Genomic DNA, 22,501 nt, shown 5'->3' on the forward strand with positions numbered 1-22,501 from the left:
TTAGGCTTTCTTAAAGAACGATTATTTAACATAGCATGATAGTTTCAAAGCATTGATTTATTAAGACTAAAAGCTTCCGTCAGTTTATGTAGTTATCCTTGTAGGGGCTGCAGCTCTGTAGACGATGCCCAGAACTTTCTTCTTTTTTTTTCACCTCTAAAGTTCAGATTTGTTGCTTCATGAGTTTAGGGCTCCCGTGAGAATATTTGGCTATGGGCCAGTGCGTGCTCAGCATGATTTTCAGTCAAGTAATTTAAGTACTGAGCACCTACTACACACCTGAAAAAGCCTCACTTGACATAGCAGAAGTGGAAAGTAGCGGCTGAGACAGGAAAACGGTATATTTATTTCTTACCCACATTTTCACAAATCTGCTGCTGTAAACTACTGTACGTACATTCCCTTTCAATAACCATACAAACATCTATGCTCATCTTTGTGTCATATTCTTCAGAACAACACCCAGACATTGTGATAAAGTCTGCTCTGTATTAGAAAGGAAGCATGTTCAGCAGGACCTCTAATAGCCAAGTGGCTGTTAAATGTGTGATTCTTGGAGGTGTTTTCCTCCTTCAGTCAGCTGAAGCAGCCCTTAGTGCTACAGGACACATTTGGCTGTTGGACTCCCAAGACTCCTCCTGCCAAACCACAATGCTTCACTTGGCTAGCATATACTTGTGTGTGTGTGTGTGTGTGTGTGTGTGTGTGTGTGTGTGTGTGTGTGTGTGTGTGTGTGTGTGTGTGTGTGTGTGTGTGTGTGTGTGTGTGTGTGTGTGTGTGTGTGTGTGTGTGTGTGTGTGTGTGTGTGTGTGTGTGTGTGTGTGTAGCTCGAGCACAGTGGCAGAGGCTTGTAAGTATTCTTCTCAGCTTCCCCCTCCAGCTCCTGTGAGGCAGAACCTGCAGGCAGTTATATCTAGATCGAGAGAAGGCTCTATCAGAATACATATGTTGTCAAAGCAGACCAAAAACACAACAGTCCATCGTCCACGTCTATAGATTCCAAATCTAGTTAGATTTCCTTGTTTGCCATCTGTTTCTACACAAATCCCAAATAGGCTCAGTTGAAAGCGAAACATGTTTGACGATGCATCATTGCTCGTAATGGCTTTGCTGTAATAACTGTCCATCTACATACTTTCCACACCAAGGTCACCACGCTGGTTGTGCAGCACCGCTCCTTCATGTTCGTACAGTAAGCTGAAAGGGACAATGTAGTGGGAAAGTAGTTGATTTGTTTAACGTTTCACAGGGGGTATGGGGTTAATTACCCAGGTAAACTTTCAGTTTTTTTTAAGGCAGAGGGTGACAGCTATAAATACATTCCTTGTAAAATGACTGTATTTAGTTTTTCTGTGATTCTAAAAGATATTAGCTGAGAGTCCAGCACAGGATTAGAGAATAGGCTTAGTTGGTAGCCTCATCTTCACTGAAGTCAAAGCTAACTCATCGCAGCCAAAACTAAGTAACATGATGGCAGAGAGCAAACAGACATGCTCCTTTGACATAAACTGTGCAGTAACCTTAAATAATAGCGACTGGACAGCAGTGGAGCTCCCGGAGCCTGCACTCCTGACTCCACCAGCCACGAGAATCAATAGTTAGAAATGGCGATGTAACTTTCTGGATCGGTTTGTGGACCTGTTTTGGTTGCTGATTGTAGTTTAATCTTTGCGTTGGCTTAGAATAAATTCAGTTGTTTTGATACACATGAGATCTACTTGGAACTACAACAACCCTTTTGGTTTACTCAGAAACTCAAATATGGAATCTCGCCTGCATATCTGATGTAAGTCGCTGCCCAAATGTTGTAAACTAATGACCTACAAGCTGTTGGAAGGTTGCACAAGCCAAGGGTTGATCTCAAGAGTAGACTGCATTTGAAATGACAGAAGAGCAAAGTATTTAAGATATTCTAGTTAGTATACAAGTTTTGCGTGCGCACCAAATACTGTACCTACAGTAGCTCACCGTATTGCCTAATTTAGTGGTTTAGTGTTTTCTATGTTACATTTCTCAGACCCAGCCTCTCTGCAGACACCACAAGTCTATTAAGTAGAGGGTGAAAGCATGCACTTTGAAAACAACCAGCAACTGCAAAGTTCCACTGACATCAGACGCCTAAAAGAAAAGATCTAAGAGAAAGTGACTGCAGCTATGCATGACAAAATCTGGAGTGGGAGCACCACATCTGATGGCTTGGCCTGACACAGATGAGAACACAGTGAAACTACAGCTGTCTTCACAGAGCCACAACAAAAGTCCAAGGGCATTAAAAGTGCTCTCCTCTGTCTTTTGGCTGCACAGTCGTCTATTTAATGCTCCATATTCAGCTCACTTTGTGTTCTCTTTTATTAATCTCTTTTATAGCAGACTTCTGAAGACCACTTTTGTCTTTGTAAACTGCTGTCACTGTCTGTGTCGCTGTCTGCTGTGGGATTGTCACTACACAATTTTACACAGGACTCTACTTACCACGACCCAGCATAGCATGCTGTTGCATTTTTGAACTTCCATTTTGAATATCCATGAATCCTCCTCAGCACTCATTAAAACAGTTGTTTTGCATGTATAAACCCCATTCAAAATGTAATGTACATATATCTGCAAGTGCAAGCTGGCAAAATAAGAACCCTGGGCAGCATTTATTGACTCAGCTCCAAGCACTGCTTGTAAAGTATTTTTCATAAAGCACTTTTAAATTCTGCTTTATGCAGCACAGAGGGCAGCGCTCACGCTTGCCCGCTGCTGTTTGAAGGGGCTCTTATGCAGCTAAATGGCAAAGTCAAAAACTTCAGAAAGCATGTAATAGTAGATAAACAAACACCTCTTAGCTTTTACGCTGCTGGTTTGTTTTAATATTTCACATTTCACACTAATGACGCATTTGTAATTCCCTCTTTTTTGGACTAGGTAGGTTAGCTGCTAGAAGGATTATGTTTTTTATTTTATTTTTTATTCAACTATCTTCTTATGAATTACCAGCAGGGATGCTTGCAAGAATTCATTAATAATGAAACACTATCATATTGTTTACAGTTGTATGAAGGAATTAACTGAATATTAGCATTTGGCTCGTTCTATCGGCATTAAAGTCCTGCTACTGCTCAAACTCAGCTACAAGCATATGAACATCCATTCAAAACATTCAGTCAATAGCATTAAGGGTTTGTAGAAAGACCTTTGAAAACAATAAATCCCCCAAAACTGACAAAGGTCAGGTTAGAAGTCTGTTTTGGTTTAAGAGCAATTACATTCGGGCTGCTTCGATGACTGATGTTTTTAAGAATCCCATATGACAGTAACTTCGAAGAAAGCTAATTTCCAAAGCTGGAACACAACTGATCAATTGTTGCTGGAATATGGAAGAAGGAATTCTAGGAGTACTGTCAAGTAATGAATACATTTTCTTCACAGGGTTGGAAATACTCTTAAGACTGTAGATTCCATATTTGTGGGATAAGCAAAACCTTTGTCTAAAATAAAAAAAGTCATGCAGAGTTCGTGATGCTTTTTATGCGTTCTTAACAGTACGCTCCCTCAGACTTCAGTGTGGTTGATTACTAATCCAGGGAACCAAATCCATCAGTCTTTTATCTTTACCCTGTCTCAATTATTTTCTGCACAGCAAGTCCAAGTTGTTTCTCAAATATGTTGCTGGTGCTGCATTTAATTTTATCCAATATACCCTACTGTATATCCAGTTCAATGAAGTCTATTTCAAAGACATTTCTTCTATATTTCCTCTTCCTACACCGTGCACGTCACCTTGTCAAATCAGCTACATGTGATATTATCAGGTGTGACACTGCTGTCATGACAGCATGTAACGCATTTCCCATCTACCACTGTCAAATGTTTGGAAAAAAAGATGCTCTCTGATGACTGCCTTCAGTCTACATTTATTATAGTTCTCATCAGTATAATCAATGTTGAAGCATGAGACAATATAAAGACCAATAAAACACATATCGACATGTAACAAATATACACCTAATGCTTAAAAACTTTTGCAAAACAGGATAAGGTGCTGCACACACTTCCTGTGGGACACATTTCTTATCAAGGCTGTTTTATATTTGGAGCGTGTGGCATTTCATTATTTGACGTGTTGACTAATCAAAGAAAATGGCACTAAATGTCACGCCAAACATCCTGGGAAGACGGAAGTTGTTTCCCAGGGCTTCTCCGTAACAAAGGGATCATGTCCAGTTCAGTCAGCAGTAATGAGGTTAGGCCGCTATCTCATGAGCCCCCTAACTGCATGTTCAAGATCCTGGAGTCTTTTGTGTTGCCAGTTATGATGAGGTAGTTATACAGGGGAACAATAGAGCTAGTATCCTGAAAGATACGTGCTTAATCGGGATCCACCTGGTGGGTAACAAAGACCATATCATTACATACGGCAGTTCAAAAACACACATGGCTCCAAGTTAAGCTTTCATCCAAACTCTTCTATGTAAAAGACAGGCACAAAAAGGCAAGGATGAATAGAAGATTTTTGAAGGGACATTAGATACAATATCATGCTGAAAGTTACTAAAAACATGCAATAAAGGATGAAATCGTGTACGTAAGAAAAAGGGGGAGTAATGACAAAGAGCAGGATGTCATGTGATGATGTGCTGTTTGCTTGTCAGTCCATACTAACTTTGAAAACAGACTAAGCTCTGCACCACAGTGCAGATGAGAACAACGGAACAGGGTGGGTTTCACTGCAGGAGGAACATGATGAAAAAGAATGCACGATGAGAAGGTGACCTGCATATGTTTGCAATAGACGTGAGAAGGAAAACTGCTAAAAGCATCCACCTGCCGCATTCAGTGAGAGAAAGATGCGAAAGCCCTGAAAACTTAAAAAAAAATAAAATTTTAAATGGCTGGGCCAAAAGTGCTGCATTAAGAATAAGTGTGTACCGCCACAGCCATATTGATAGGAAAATCACACACGTCCTTGCAAGAGAGTGGCTTTAATAGATTGATGCATCATTGCATTTTTGCTTGGGAATATTTAATTATAAGATATTATTCTGCTACCGGACAAACAATTGCTCAATGAGTGTAGTATGTCACAGCTATATATATATATATATATATATATATATATATATATATATGGTTTAGAATTGCTTGATTAAATCCAAATGTATGATGCAATAGGTGCTTTTATTTATTAAATTAAATTAAACAAACTTTCTTATGCAAAGTTATATCAATCTTTAAATATTTATTGTCAATATACGATGATATTGTGTTTGGATTTACACTGCTGATTTTCCATTCTACACCATACTGATTCCCACTGTATCCCAATTTCAAAGGCATGATGATAACTGTTTAATTGAAGTGATTGGATCCTTCAGTGGAGCACTCCCTGAGGATACATTTATTTCTAATATGCTTCATTCTACTCTCTATTAAGCACACAGCAAACCTTCTAATATTCAGCAATGGAGCATTTGTCCCAGCGCAGTGATTATGCTATTTTGCTCTGTCTTTGGCGGTCGGTTGAGTCACAAACTGTTGTTTCAGGGTTCATCTAAAGGATCTTAATGTCTCGTGAATTGATATGAATATGCAGTGCATGCACTGAAATCTGTGCAACTTCAAGGTTGAATCTCTTGTGTCAGATATGATTGGGAACATTAAATCAGAATTTGTGTGCGTTAATTCAGAATATATATCAGTCTGCTGCACAACATGTTTGGTTTTATGCAGTCTGTACCAGAGAAACAGGGCTTTTATTTTACGACAAACTCCAGGAAGCCTTTTTTTCCATTTATTATCAACCCCCCCCAAAAAAAAACAAACTAAGGCGCCAAACAACAAAGGAGCATGTAATTAATGCAGTTGTTTAAGTGGGAGAAATAGCAGTTGATGTATTTCACAAACTCTGAAAGGCAATGCTTCCAGCTGTGCCACTTCAAAAATGTGGAATTCTATCAGGAGCTAAATTGTTGATGTACAGTCGTGTGACGGATGAAAGAAAAGCACAAAGAATAGGGCTGAGTTCACTGAATGTTCTCAAACAGGCCGTGTTTTAATTGAAGCCCTTATTGGCTGTGCCTCATTCTTTGGTATCTCCTCAGGCAAGAGGTCTTCAGGGGAACAAAGAAACCCAACCACAACTCAACCAGAATTCAACTCGGCCATCTGAGTTGCTGTCTCTTGTCACTTCACATACTTTTCAAAACATTTGGATTGCTCAAATATTAAAGCCCTTTGATTTTCCTGCAGGAGTTTCAGATTAATAGACCATCAATTATCAAATACGTTTTTTTTTTTGTTTTGTTTTTTAGATTATTCTGTTGAAAATCTCACAACTTCTTTCCATGCTGACATCTTTTCCAGGTGTTCCAGGGCAACTTTGACAACGACACACACAGAAAGAACGTGATAGAACCACCGATCTACGCTCGGCTCGTCCGGCTCCTCCCGTGGTCGTGGTACGGCAGGATCACTTTGCGTGTAGAAATACTGGGATGCACAGAGCAAGAGTGATGTCCTCTCTTTCATCTTTTTGGCCATGATCCCCTGTCCCTTGGCATACTGAAGTATATCATCCAGTACTTCAGATACAAACTTTTCAGCCTGTAAAAAGAAATCAATTTCCGATGGATTTTTCAAGAATAAGTGTTTAGTTGTGGTGGGTTACTGTTTGTTCTTTTGTACAATGATTTACAACCTGCCCCTGTTCCACTTTTGTTCTTCAGTTTCCTATTTAAGGTGTGATCTTTGTCTTTTTATTGTACTCAAGATTTGCCATCCTGTTTGGAATGAACTTCTATAATATATATATAAATATATATATATGGGTGGGGAGGAGTTGGGGTGGAGTCAGAGAGGGGTTCTCACTGTGGTTTTAACTTGTTGTCATGGAAGCTATTGTACAGTGTCACTTTTTAACAAAGATGTGAAATCTGTCTGTCGTGCTTCACTGCACATAATTAACCAACTTCATATCATAATTAAACTGTCGCAGGTACCATGTAAAGATGACATATTAGCACATTCCTAAATATGATTTTTAATTGATTTCAGCACCTCCTCGAGCCATGCTTTTACCCTAAAAGACACTTGCATCGCTACATCAATCAAAACAATATAAATGCTCTTGTATTATATGTAAAAGACTAAGAAACTGCATGGTGTGTGAATTATAAATGTATATTATGACAAATCATTTAAAATGTTCAGGCCTCAGAGCAAACGGCTTTTATTTAGCATCCTATTTTTAATGTGCGTTTTTTAAATTTGTCCAAAAAACGTCACAACGCAATGTAAACGCTTACTTAAAAGATGGCCGACATGTGGGACGGTAAAAGAAAGCTGCCGTTAACAGCTGTACTGCGGCACCGAAACTTATGAGCTGTAGTTACAATGTTTTATTGCTCGTACAAGGATCTTCAATTTTTATTTGTAACCTTCTGATTGTTGCAGGATGTTTTATAAAATATTACTGTCTGGAGTTCTTTATATTTATTTTTTTTTTTTTTTTTTTTGTTTTTGTTTAGTTTAAAAAAAAAATCTAATTTGCATTTAGTGTTCTCATAATGTCTAAAAGATCGAAGTTGAATCGGCTAAGAAAGAAAAAGAAAGAAAGGGCAAAATAACCCTCAGGATGATAGCATTCATAAAAACCCACAATGTTTAATGTTCAGGCACCTTTATAGAGTAACTATGGGGAGACAATGTGGGACAAGGGACAGCAATTATTTAAATAATACTACATGCAGCGTTGCATTCTTGAAGACATTTTGTTAACACAATAAATCATTTTATTTACATTTCCTTATGTTTAAACGAGAGCAAATGTCCAAGATACCAGTACATGAACAGCATTCTTTCATATCTACAGTGATAATTGCCATGCCGACAAAATAAAGCTCTAAACTAGCATTTTCTTCAGGGGATCTCAAGCTCTATTAACAGTGTGGCTGAAAATAGTAAAGTAATTAAAAGTTTAAGACCTGGTGTTTATGCAGTTTTCCCTTTATTCATACGACTGTTGGCTGCATTCTGCTATAAATGAACAGCGCTGCTTGGCTGGGTATAGAAAAAGAAGTAAACAAATCCTGAGGTTTAATCGCAGTGTCAAACCTCACAGGCTGTTCTTCCGTGCATAAAAACAGACAGGAATTTCTCGAGTGGGTTCCCTTTTTGACGAGTTATTCCAAAGCTCTTTAGTGCCACAATAAGACCTGAAAGGGGCCACATCCACTTTAATGCATGTTTTTTTTTTTTATAAACTCACCAGGTTTCATCTTATCTCAAAAAATGAATAATTATATATGTTTAAATCATAACTTCTTTGAGATTACAGAAAAAAGTAAGACATTTACAGGAAAACAATGATCATTTAAAGCATCAGCCTTTTTCGACAGCTTTGATCTCTGAAGATCACAAATACTCACAAATCAAAACTGGCATCACAAATATGTCTGACTCTTCCAAATATTAGGGAGCAGAGCAAGAAAACCTTTAGAAATATAATATTACTCAATATTCTTGTGTGTCTGGGTGTTTTCTCCTGTTATCACATGAAATCTCAATTTCCTGGGGGAACTGGCAGTGACCACATCCAATAGATTTCTGCTTTTGATAAAACTGCGTTGGGATAAACAGTATAAGTTATATTGTTATATATGGTGTATTTGTAGATTATAATGGTCCTGGAGTGTTTTAAGACAGAAATATCTCACTTGTGTATGTTGCACTGAAAGCCTTTGCTCAAGCTTTTCATTTTGTGCAAAATTGTTCTCTATGTGAATCAGTGGCTTTCACTATGTGGGTTCATGGGCACAGAATAAGCATAAATATATTATGTCTCACAGATTTTTTTTTTTTTGTCTTTTTAGATTTTGACTCTAGCTTTACAGCCAAACGGTTGTATGTTGGCCAGCATCCACCCTGATTGAGCTCTGTAGTTGGCTCCCTGTGAGCACATATCATGGTGCAGGCCAGCTACAGAGCTCTGAGGAAGTTTGCATGATGTATGAGCGTGAGCAGTACAGTACGGCAAAGATGTCCACAGGCACATTCTGTTCTTGCATATCATAAAGATCTAATAACATTTGATTTATACGCACCATCCGTTGTCTTGTGCATTGTAAAACTCCCAGAAAGGGAAGCAATGGGGAAAGCCATGGTGTCTTTGTATTTCTGTGTCTGTTGTTCGCATATTTCTTGCTTCCTGTCTCCGTGTCAACCACCATCTAGGAAACACAGCTCATATAATACTGGCTAAGTTCAAGCCTGCAGAGGAGGGTGAGAAATGTACAGTGAAAAAAAAAAAGATAATGCTTCAAACAAAAACTCTTTCAGTTTGACAAATAAAAACATATATGTGAAAATGGTGTGTTTTCTTTGTCTTATTTAATCTGAAGTTCCTTCATCCAAAAAGCATCTACCCATAGGATGTATTCTGTTTCATCTTCCTGATTGTCAATGTTAAACTGTCAGAGCTATCAGATGTTACGGCCCACAAGTACTTAGATATCAAGGTAACATCCTCAGATGAATTTAACTGGGTGTTAACCTTGGTTTTGGAGGTACTTTTTGGTTTTATAGTTACTTTAATGCTATTTTCACACCAAGCACCCCAAAGAGACTGCCAACCCACTTTCACATTAAAAAGTTGATTTATGCTTGTTCATCTCTACACTCATAAAGCCATAAAGTACAATGGTTTGCACAGTTTACTGTTGTATTACATTTACTGTACCTTCGGTTTGAAATTTAATTGCTAAAAATGTTTGCGTAAATGTTTCTTGGCTTTATGCTACCCTGTGGTCTGGCATTGCCAGTTTCTGTGTGACCCTGAGGTGAGATCTCACAGTTCTGGCCGGATTTCCGAGTCCGAGTCACAGCGCTGACATACGGCGTTCAAAGTCGAACTGTCCGGTGAAAATTGTGATGTCCAAGTGTCGGAACAGGGGCAGGTAATATGCTTGCTGAGTGGAGCGACTTGGCAATAAAAAGCTGATTAAAAACCAATCAGTAGGTTGTCCTTTCAATTAGAGTGAGATCAGTAAAAACCAACCCATTTCTCTGAGGAAGCACCACCCTCTTAAATGGATGTCTCTATTTGCTCTTTTATCTTTAAATCAATATAGAGCTCGAGATTTCCCTTTAAGTTTTCTCTCTAACATCATGATACCAGGTTTCAAATAAGGTGTTGCATTTTTCCCCTCTAATTGCAGTTATTTAATTTAGAAAAACAATCTTATCGTTTGTGTTTATTGGTTTGATGATCATTGGGGCAGATGGCGGAGCAGATTTTTAAAAATAAACATTTCATATTCTAGACAGTTGAATATTAACACTTAAATCATTAGTTTAGAAAATGTCATTTAATATCGATTCATATCATGAATGCATTTTTGCCATCTGTTACTGTATTATTATGCTATTTCTTTTATTCAAAGTATTACATCAAACATCTCTAACTTCATTATATTTTACATTACGCATATATCCCAGCAATGTATTCCTTCTTCCTCTGATTTCAAGACTGTTGTTTTAGAGAGCTCAAAAGCATAACGAAGCAGCCACACATTTTTTATTTTCAGCATTTTTTTATTCTTGGGGGTCTTTTTCTTGTCCTTTAATTTCCCATTCAGTCTCACTTCATTTATCTCTTCTCATTCAAGGACCGTGATTCTATTACTGCGATCAAAATGCTAGACATATTTACTCTGGCGATTAAATTTAGCTTTGCAAACAGATTAAATGGGTCGAGAGATTAAAGCTTTCACCACACTGCAAACTCGGGGTGAAGAGAATCACACTCAAAACAAAAGACTGGTGCATAAAAAGGATTTTGTTTCACCAAGATTTTTTTTAAAAAGTGGAGAATTTAATTGCTCACCATTTTTCTTAAAGGTGCCCATACTAATTGTACGACTGAGAGATTATTTTGTGTTGTGTTGCCAAAACAAAGAACTGAGACCTGAGGAAAGAACTAAATTGAGCCACTTCACATGAACAGACACTCTTCCAAGTGGATTTTTATTGGAAAAAATATAATATTACTTAATTTCTGAATATGAGTGCAATTGTGTATGAATGATGATTTCAAAAAGACTGTACTGTTTCATTTGAAGTACGTAATTGATACCCAACCCATTGAAATAAATGGTCTTCAACTCTTGCAATGTAAATGTAATTGTAAAAATGTAATCAATCTTGATTGTATATAATTTTTTGAATAGTGTTAATTTAATTTGAATAATAACTGATTTTTTTAAGTAATTTTCCGGCACTGTACTGGGTGTAAAAAACATATTAGTGAAAGCATCAGATAATTCAGAAGTCTATATTTGATTAAAAAAAACAAAAAAAAAAACAGACTGAATTAATGTGTAACCAGGAGTGTCGCCTGAGTCCATGCTATTTAAATGTGACAAAAGCTGTCTTGACAACAGTGGCTATAACAACTTGTTCCCATCAGGATCTTGTGCAAAATGGGATGTAGAACATTACATTACTGAGTGAGGAAAAATAACAGAGTTTGGATCATATCAAATGCTCTCCTGCTGTTCCCACATATAACAGACAGGGAACGATGTAACAGCAAAAGCACAGGGGACCAAAGGAAAAGGAGCTGCCTCCTGCAGAGTGGAAAAATCCCACACATAAACCAAAACAATATGGTCTGTGTTTCTTATTACTTCAGTTTGTCCAAGACAAAAAAAAATGTTTTTTTTTTACAAAATGGCATCACCTCAAGTTCCATTTTCTCAGTCTTAAACAATTTCACACTGTCTTCACTGACTTGTCATGTAGGGTAACTCATTTACAGTTAAATGGTTCAAAAACTAGTGACATTAGTTGAACCAAGTATCTTACTGTTAGAAGACAACACAAATATAGTCAGGGTTGACCGCAGAAAGTTAGATTTATTCTGTGTGGGAGTTGAACTTCGTTAGAGCTGACCTTCATCACTATTCTGTTCATAACTTTATTGACAAAATTTCTCTTGCTGCAGCCGAGGTGGAAGGGAACCAGTTTGGTAGCCACAGGATTTCATCTCTCTTTTTGCAGATGATGTGGTCCTATCCGTGTTATCTGCAGCTGTCTGTCAATCAGGTCCTTGAAATGTGAGCCTGTGGTTCTCAGACGATACAAGTATAAAGTGCAAAGTTGTTGGCAAGGTGCTGCCTCAAATGGAGGAGTGTCTTGTGGTCTTGTTCAAGAGTGGACCAAGAATGGAGTGGGAAATCAACAGGACGACTAGTGTGGCATCTGCAGGAACCCAGACTCCAAAGACTTCAATCATTCATTAATAAACAGTCTGAAATGTAAGGACAGTATTTTTGTCTAATGGTTCTTTTACCCTGGTCCCATATTTTCTATTTATACCAAATGACTTCCTCTTTCCCTTCCATCCCTTCCCTTCCATCATCTTCTATCAATACAGCTGTGAGAAGGTTTGCAAGATTCAAATTATCGCTGTTCGTATCACTGTATGTCGCCTGACTGTAACCATATTCTTAAAAGCCTGTATGCGTTACTCTGGTCAGTATGTGTTACGGTTTGTTAGTCAGTGCAGTAACCATTTAATGTTAAAATTCACTGCACTGACCCTTGTTGGATAGCATTATGGGGAAGTAATAGATGACATTGTAAATGTTGGAATATTTTAAATGTTGTGATGATTAAAATCGTGGATTCTCTCATGTCTGTGTGATTATGACTGATTGATATATTTTATTTTGAACATAAGGACAAAAAATAAAACAGCAGAACATTAAATCAATAAAATAAAAAAAAGAATAATATCCATCCATCCATTATCTATACCCGCTTTATCCTTCAGGGTCACGGGGGTCTGCTGGAGCCTATCCCAGCTCATTTCAGGTGAGAGGCAGGGGTTACACCCTGGACAGGTCACCAGTCTATCTCAGGGCCACATATAAACACACAAACCATGCACACTCACACCTACGGGCAATTTAGATTAATCAATAAACCTACTACGCATGTTTTTGGACTGTGGGAGGAAGCCGGAGTACCCGAAGAGAACCCACGCAAGCACGGGGAGAACATGCAAACTCCACACAGAAAGGCCCCTGCTGGGCCTGGGAGTCGAACCGGGGACCTTCTTGCTGTGAGGCAACAACGCTAACCACTAAGCCTTAAGAATAATAATAATCACTAAATCATGAATGTACTATTGTAAACAAAGTAGATGAGAATTAATATTAATACTTATGACCACGTGATATTTCAGTTTTTCTTTTTTAATACATTTGCAAACTTTTTTTTTACATTTCTGGGGTGCTGAGTGTACATTAATCATGGATGGAGTCATGGATGGCAGATAACTTTCTACAGCTCAACCAGGACAAAACAGAATTTTTAATTATGTATTGTCCTGAAGCCAAGAGATAGAAACTTTTACCAAAACTACAAGATTTTAAACCATAATTGTGTAAAGAATCTGGGTGTTATCTTTGACTATGAGCTGAATTTTATTCCTCATATCAAAAACACAACAAAAATAGGTTTTTATCACCTTGAGAATGAGAACATGGCCAGAGTCTGCCCATTTCTCTCTCGGGCAAACACGGTGTTGATGCATGCTTTTATCTCCAGTCGTATTGATTATTGTAACGCCCTGCTTTCTGGTCTTCCCAAAAAGAGCATTTCTAGTCTCCAATTATTACAAAACTGCATGTGTGCTGATGAAGACAAGAAGGCTGGATCACATTACACCAGTTTTAAAATCGCTGCATTGGCTCCCTGTGTGCTTCAGGATCGATTTTAAGGTTATCTTATTAGTTTTTAAATCTCTTAACGGTCTCTGGCCTTCTTATCTGTCTGATCTGCTTTTACCCTAAATATCCTGAGGCCCTCCGGCACCGGTCTTTTAATCATTCCCAAAGTTAGAACCATAACCAACGGTGAGGCATGATTTCATTACTACAGCCCACGTCTGTGGAATAGCCTGCCGGAGAACCTCAGGGCCGCAGAGACTGCTGATGCTTTTAAAAGCAGGCTCAAGACCACCTTTTTAATTTGGCTTCTAGCTGATTTCTTTTAGTCTTTCTTGTATACCCTTGTTTTAACTAGCTGTTCTTGTTGTTTTAACCCAGGTTTTATGGTTCTAAGTTGTTCTTATGCTTGTTTTAGCATGTCTTGCTAAAACAAGACATGCTAAAACTTCATAGCCTATCTTATCCTGCTTTCTTTTAGCTTTTGGCTCCAGTGTTTCCTCATGGGGAGCCTCCATGCTGGGAGTGACTCTGGCCTGCAGGGTGTCGTCCTGGGGGTCGTCCTGGGGGTGGTACTAGCCTGGATGGTTGTGGAGCTCTGCACCAAGGCTTTACCGCTGTGATGTGGACTCCTCTATCCGTCCGGGCCAGGGTGGTCTCTGTGGAGGCCCCCCCTTGTGGTTGCGAGTTATGAGACATCCTGGCGTGGATGGCTCCCTGATACCGTTTCCTCACCTGGATCCTCTATTTATATAGATGCGTGTGACTGCGTGTGTGTCTATGAGTGTAACTTGTGTGAACTGTAGTGTGCTTGTGTGTGTGTGTGTGTGTGTGTGTGTGTGGAGGGGGGGGTTTGGACACCTTCTCATTCAAACAAATGGGGAATGGTGTCCAAACTTTTGGTCTGTACTGTATATTTTTGCTTCTCCTTGGTAAACTATTTTCATTTTGTGTGCCTGTTATTTGTTGTCAGGCCTTTTAACTGTCAATTGACACATTAATCAAAATGAATCTGAATAAGGATCTACTTTATGAATAACTTGTCTCACCGCAGCTATTACACATAAAATTATGTCTATCAGTTTGGATGACAGGATAAAGGAAAATTAAGTGCACACTTTAAATTATAAAAAGATCCTTTACTTTGATCTTTAAGGTCTCAAAACTAACCAACGAAATTCAGATTTGTAGGTGTTAAACTTAAAATGCAAAACTATTACACATGCAACTCAGCTTTATGACCAACTGCTTTATGTTGTTATCCATCTTTGCCAGTTTGCTCATGTGGGCAAATCTTGACTAACAATTGTGCTAAAGTTTGGTTGCTCCATAATAATATCAAGCATATTTGTACTTGTGCCGCTGCCGTTCCCTCCTGCTTCATCTCAGCTGGCTCTGGCTCATGTAGGCATGTGACTTCAGAGCTTTTTGCTGATTATCATCGCTGTAGCAATGCTCGTGCTACGGGGGTCACCAGACAGGACAGCAGACACACGGTTTCGATGAGGAATTCTTAATTCTTTTATTTCAAGCACACAGGCGTGAACTAGGACTCAGCCAGGCACAGATCTGCACACAGCACCTTCAGTAGCTCTGTCCTCGCAGCAGAGCTCTGCTCTGCGTCCTTCCTCTCCCGTCTCCACGGCCTGCACACTACTGAAATACACAGAGAGTGATTAGACACACCTATGCACCATCAGCTGTTCCAGCCGCGTCACCTGTGCGCCACTCCCCCGCACTCCCTCTCTCCCCTGCAGACCATGCCCCAATCCTGCACCCTGCCACAATCGCTTTCTGTAGTGAGTAAAGATCTGAGTCTGGATTGGATTTGTCTCTCATCATGTTTCTTTTGTCCCTGGTCTGGCTCTGCCTGTCTGTGTAGTCATTACCCAAGCTAAGATTAGTGATGCTAATGTGATGTTCCTGGACTTTTCGAGTGCCTTTAAGACAATCCAACCCCTTGCACTCCAGGAGAAACTCCCCAGGATGAGAGTGGACCTGGGGCCTGTACTACGAAGCGGGATTTGGGGTTAGTGAGGTAACTTCAGGTTTAACCCTGGGTTTTTAGGACTACGACGGTGGTTCACTTCTCACCGGGGTACATCGCCATGGTAACTTATGCTGAACAGCTAACCTGCTCCGGAGCAGGTTATGTTCGAGATACAGATCGCCGGGTATAAAAGCACCGCCCACTCACCAATCAGCTCTCTTGGAAAATGGCATGCCCTTTCGAAGAGAATCCAGTGGAGCTCGGTGCGCGGATCCTGAGAGGATCCCTCCGAAGAGAACGCGTATTCAGGGACCGCCAAAACCCCTTTGCTTTCCCTGATGAGTACCTGTATGAACGATCCAAAAAAAAAGGAAAAAAAGAAAAAAGAGGTGGAGGAGAAAATAAAAAATAAATCAATCAATGAATAAATAAAACAAAGCATCACCCAAAATCCGATGTACTGTCAATCCAAAACTAATACCAATTAAATAAATAAATCAAGAAGAAATCAAAAAGAAGATGCATTTGTAAGGGGATAGCAAAAAAGGGATTTTCAATTTCGTCCCTCAAACATTCTGAGAAGTCACTTTAAAATACTAAATACCCCCCTCCTGAAAAAATAAAAAATTAAATAAAATAAATAAAAAAACCCAATTCTTTGGTACAGCATCAGCACAAGTTATCGGTCAACAACAATAGTTATAGAACCAATATATACAGGACTGTCTCAGAAAATTAGAATATTGTGATTTTCTGTAATGCAATTACAAAAACAAAAAAATGTCATACATTCTGGATTCATTACAAATCAACTGAAATATTGCAAGCCTTTTATTATTTTAATATTGCTGATCGTGGTTTACAGTTTAAGATTAAGATTCCCAGAATATTCAAATATATGTTTATATCCCTATGAATTTACGCATTTATACAGTCAGCGATCTTTTGCCAGCTGTCTTTCCTGCATTTTGCAGCTGCAACTGTGTTGCTTTTTGCCTGTATTATATGCCTATACTCATCATATTTCCGTAAAATTATTGTTTGCTCTTCGCTGCTCTGACAGCGGACTTCTCCATGCTTGCGATTGGTCATGCGCTGAAAACACCGCCCCTTTTATGTGCACGCGCTCATATCCAGATTGGAGAAACCTGGGTTGATATACCGAGTTGAACCACCGTCGTGTGACCGCTTAGCGTGATTGCAATTGTCCGGGTTAGTGAATCTGGATAAGGAAAAGATATCCTGGGTATGTTGAACTTGCTTCGTAGTACAGGCCCCTGGCCTGGTTGCTTGGATATCCAGCTACCTCACTGACAGATCACAGTATGTCAGGCTGAAGGACATCACGTCTGACACTGTGGTCAACAGCACTGGATCTCCACAGGGGACCATGCTTCAGCGTGCTGAGATGCTTAGTTAAAAGACACATACTGTAAAAGCATATTGTCTTCTCATCCTCAAGCTCAACAAGGTCCTTCACCTTCTGATTCAGGTAAATGTCTCTATAAATATCCTCCACAGTTTCACATGGATAAAAGCTGTGTTTGAAATGGTAGATCCTCATATCAGAATTCTCCACCACTTAAACTCCTCTGACTAGGTGATAGTTCATTTTTATTTTATTTATCAGGATATTTAATTGTGCAGACATGCCTCGTAAGCAGAGGAGGTTGAGAGAGGGAAAAGGAGTGGAGTGAGGTGCTAAAGACAGTGGATCCATCACCAGCTGGATAACAGAGCACAGCAGGTAGCACATGTATACCAGTTATTTATGTTGTATGGATGATATGTTTGTTATGATTCAGATCTGTAATGTTTTTCTGTCATTTCTTTAGTTTTGATTAGTGGGTATCTAGACTTATTATTATAGCTTTGTATTTTTCCATTAGTTTCAGTATTAGTTTTAGTTTGTTATTATAATACGGGGTATTTGTTGTGGGTAAGGTTTAAGAAGTTCAGAGCAGGTATTACAACACAAAACACAATGGAGTTTTTTATTGTAATGTAACAAAATAATAAATGTAACAAACTTATTGTCGGAAAGTGTTAAAGTCATGTTCCATGTGTCCCTTTTTAAATTTCAGCACCTGCCCCTCCAAAGGTCTCTGCACGTCCCTGTTCCCTCCCATGACCAGCCATTCCCCTTCTTTCTGTTGAGCAAAGGGGGTGCTTGTTTACCTATTAATAATTAGATTAAATAAGATTAGATTAAAGATGGTGAAACACTTGGAATACAGTGGAAAATTCTGATAACTAAAGTACACTTAAGCAAAAAACTAACTGAACATGAAACAGAAACTTCCTGGGCAGTCTACAGTATATACATGATGTGTGTGTGTGTGTGTGTGTGTGTGTGTGTGTGTGTGTGTGTGTGTGTGTGTGTGTGTGTGTGTGTGTGTGTGTGTGTGTGTGTGTGTGTGTGTGTGTGTGTGTGTGTGTGTGTGTGTGTGTGACCATTGTTCATACACACTGTGTCAATTGTAGAAATGGCGGATGAAGTCATGTAGTGACTGATTCTCGCGTGATTCAAAGTGGCAGTGAGAACAAAGGAAATCAGAGGCTTTGTGCCCAAGATAAAAGTACATGCGTGGGGTTAGTAAAGGATGAGAGAAAGAAGAGCAGAGCGTAAAACCCAAAATATAAGAATAACTTCACGTGTGCCTTCTGGTCATTCAACTGGGAAATGAGGAAAAGCTTAGTTTTCTGTGGAAGAACGCGTCAACGAGATCCGGCAACGTGGATGCAACAATACACAAACTATAAAATAAACAAACACACCTCAGCAGCTGTAGCTAATAAACACAGTTGTGACGGGATCCGTGGTCCGGCTCACAGCGTGTGCGACATAGTAACACAGAAGTAGTTAAATATGTTAACTAAGTTTCTCTGCCCAGACACAGAAACAGCCTCTTACGTGGAGTGCTTTGTAGGCGATGGAAATGATGGTTTGAAGACCAGCGTTCCACTCGGTTTGGTGAACAGAGAAGTGTCTCTCTCTCTCTCTCTTGTTCTCCTCGTCTCCGTGTAGATGAGGGGATGTAGCGTGAGTACCGCAGCTCCAGGTCGGTCTGAGTCGCTCTTTATAGTCGAGCCTGTGCTGCTGTGCATCAGCGGACCCCTGCTTGGTTTTGGGGTCCATGCCCAATGAGGGGCTTAAGTATCATAAATGGAGCAAAGCTTGCTAAGGTTTTGAGTCATGATGACGGCCTCTTTGTTTCAAACCATGTGGTAAGCCCTTACAATTGATCTTAGGCCTTTCTTTGTTCAACACCAGGAGGTAGACCAACACTTCTCTGCACATAATACATGCATTGTTTTATAACCCACAAGTTCATCCCGCAATAACCCTGTTTCGCTAACCCCTATTCCTCTTAGATTTTAAATCTAAAAGGTCCTCATTGGCAAACAACAGGGTGTCCAGTCTATGAAGGAAAATCACAAGCTGTGCACTGTCTGTTCTCTCTGTTATTTTATTCACAGGAACAGTGCTTCATGTTTGTGCTTCATCTTTGAGCCCTGACTGTAAATTCGCTTCCAGTTCAACTGGCATTCATGGTTTTTAAAGTGAAATGATGAAACCAAAATTTTTTTGTCTTGTCATGCTATATCAAAAACTTTTATGATACATTTTTTTCAGAAAATTGCCCTCAGCGATATCCCTGCTTCTGCTCTTATGATGATGTTTGACTTTGCAGTTCCATCGATTTGCGATTAGCTTTGAAAAACATATGTTGCTGTAGCTGCATGCAATGTTTGAGTTCAGCAGCTTTCAGAGGGCTCTACAATCCATGGCTCCATATCATTGTTGATATATTTATATAAATGAAAATCTTTGAAAACTGACGATTTCTCAGGGCACACAAGACATGTTTCTTTTTCAATATATTAAAGAAAAACTCCTGCAGTTTCCCACTTCTCTTGAAATTGCTTGCCTTTATCATCAACTTTCCATTTGGTTCCATCCCCTGATTGGTTTGGTACATTCTGGACATTCAGGCGGATCCTGAACTTGCAAATGGAAAGGAACAAAAGTTGAAAAGTGCATGATCCGGCATGGGGGTATGAGCTGTAATTCATGTTACCAATTATGTTAAATTTCAAGCAGTTTTAAAATCTCATTCTAATGAGAAATTGTAGATTTTAAAGGGGACCTATTATGGCATCTAATAACTATTTTAAACAGGCCTTGAATGTCTTAAAAACAAGCTTTTGATTTGGTTTGGTTTTTGCTAAATAAATTAGAAATTCAGCCTCTAAGCCATGTCTTTATCTTCCGATTCTCTAACCTCCTTCTCTATGCGGGATTCTGAGTGGGCGGGGAGGCTATGATAATGAGGCACTGTGCTGATTGGCTGCCTGAATGACGTGATACACCGCTACGAAAAAATGGCGGAAGCTACGGCCGGCAGAGTTACACCGTGTCCTAACTGTATGCGATGCGAGCGAGCGTCAGCGACAAAATCAATTCCATTGCTTTATTTTCTATTGGACTGTCCTAACTGGCCACAGCAACGCAGCACTGCACAGCGCGACGCGGCATGCCGTTTTGAGGCAGCGACCGGCTGCTTCTATTTTCTTCCTGTCGCTCGCGTTGAAAGCCGGTTGAAAGCGCTGTAGGAAACGGTCATGGATGAGGAACGGCTGATCCAGTTAGTTGAAATGAGAAGTTATGAAGGGGGGCACGGTGGCGCAGCTGGTAGTGCAGTGGTCTCACAGCAAGAAGGTCCTGGGTTCGATTCCCGCCGGGGGACGCTGTGGGTGCTGAAGTGCGTGTTAGTTCTCCCATGACTTCAGTGCCCACACCATGGGTGGGTTTGGCGAAAGGATCTTTCTGTGTGGAGTTTGCATGTTCTCCCCGTGTTCCCTTGGGTAGCTAATGGGAGCTACCCTCACAAAAACATGTACACAGTCCTGAGCTACACATGCCCCCTCTGGCCAACCGGGGCGCCAGATGGGGTGGGGACGGAGCACGTGGTGGTAAAAATGGGAAAAAACCGGGATAAAAATATTTAAAAAAAAGAAATTTACATATCTCTATGATACCTCCTTATTTCACTACAAAAACCTCAATAAAGTGGCAGCTGGCTGGAGGGAGATGGACAGAGCAGTTATGACACGGTTTAGTTGTGGGCGTGGTTTGCATTTTGGTTAAGTAACGAAATTGAGCAGAATCTGAACGGCTCGTAGAAGCCACATCACACTGGACGGCTCATCCGTGCAGGCTGTACAGACACTGCAGAATTTGGTTGCTTTCCTCCTTCTCTGAGTTGGCAGGCTGAGGGGAGACCACTTTATGTTAAAGCAAGAAAAAACGTGTTTTTCATAATAGGTCTCCTTTAAGCTTTAACTAACTTTAACCACACAATCACATTTTCACCAAAATCTTTTTTGAACCACAATGACAACACTCAATAATAATGTTTTATTTGCCAAACACAACACAAGCCATATTAAACTGCTTATCTGGTTGACCAAATAGTTTAAATTTACATATTTATTTGTTTATGTATTTATTGTACACAATTTGAATCATGATGTGTGTGAACTGTATGTTATTTGCTGTTATCATTAAATTAATAAGTAGTTTTAAATTAATACAGTAGTTTGAGTAATCTACAAATTAATACAATTTGAGGAAAGACCCCAAGAGCAAAACTTTGTTGAAAATAAGTCTCCCCAGGACATCTTAAAGGAACATTGATCATGATTTTCATGTCATGAAACTTTACATGTAAAAAATCTTTAACACAATAAAATACAATCTCATCATGGAGATTACCTGCCTGCAAGCTAATGGACAGAAGAAGAATGACATGTTTATATTGGGTATATATTGGTTATACACAGGGCTGCAGAAATAAGTTATAGGCAAAACGATATTTATTCACTTATAAAGATACAGTTACAGTTACAAGTTACAGTTTTTATCGGCCAGATTGGGATGCTCATGGCATATTTTGCACCTAGGGTTGCCAACTTTCAGAAATAGAAATAAAGGACGCCCCGATTTCAGCAGCGCAGGAGCCAAAAAAAAGCCCCAAAACTTCTAAAGTGCATAAAAATGTGTTTATTTTATATAAAAAAAACATGTTCTTTAATAGCATTGAACTTGCATGACTGTACAGACAGACAACCATATAGCAGCTGAAATAGCCTCCTATGCTATGTATGTCCACATCAGCCAAGGTGTAGAATATTGCTTCAGGTGAAGAATATGGTGTAAAAGATAACTTATTTCAATAATTCAACTAGAATTTGGTGCAAAAGTTAACTTATTTCAATAATTCAACTAGAATATGGTGTAAAAGTTAACTTATTTCAATAAACAACTAGAATATGGTGTAAAAGTTAATTTATTTCAATAATTCCACTAGAATATGGTGTAAAAGTTAATCTATTTCAATAATTCAACTTAAAAGGTGAAACTAATATATTACCTAGTCTTATTACATGCAAATCAAGATATGTTGAACCTTTTATTTGTTATAATTTTGATGATGGAATTGTTTATTGATTTCATAAAATATTCTCTAATTTATTTTTTATTTGGGGTTTTCATAAACTTTGAGCCATAATCAGAGAGCAGCGTCTTGCTGGTGCAGGTAACTGCTGCATACAGTGATGGACACTGGCTGATTTATGGTTCCGCGTTGCACCAACGCAAAGCTTACGGGGTAGGATACGCGGGAACGTGACGTACGGTGCGCGTCGCCGCGTAACATCATGCAGCCACTTCTCGGCGAACACATGTTTTCTGTTCGATTCGGGCAGTGGTTCAGTTTGGCGTCTCTTTGTA

At 39.3% G+C, this 22,501-nt stretch overlaps 1 protein-coding gene across 2 annotated transcripts in view; it reads left to right on the plus strand.

Moving 5' to 3' along the window:
- LOC133450403 (EGF-like repeat and discoidin I-like domain-containing protein 3) overlaps nucleotides 1-9,026 on the plus strand; it is a 141,205-nt gene extending 132,179 nt beyond the window's left edge. For both annotated transcript variants that reach the window (XM_061729016.1, XM_061729017.1), the window contains exon 10: nucleotides 6,349-9,026. In XM_061729016.1, the coding sequence (XP_061585000.1) occupies nucleotides 6,349-6,498 (150 nt within the window). In that variant the 3' untranslated portion in view covers nucleotides 6,499-9,026. The remainder of the gene's footprint in view (nucleotides 1-6,348) is intronic.
- Nucleotides 9,027-22,501: the final 13,475 nt, after the last annotated feature.

Source organism: Cololabis saira, chromosome 9, assembly GCF_033807715.1.
Source record: "Cololabis saira isolate AMF1-May2022 chromosome 9, fColSai1.1, whole genome shotgun sequence".
NCBI classification, from domain to species: Eukaryota; Metazoa; Chordata; class Actinopteri; order Beloniformes; family Belonidae; genus Cololabis; species Cololabis saira.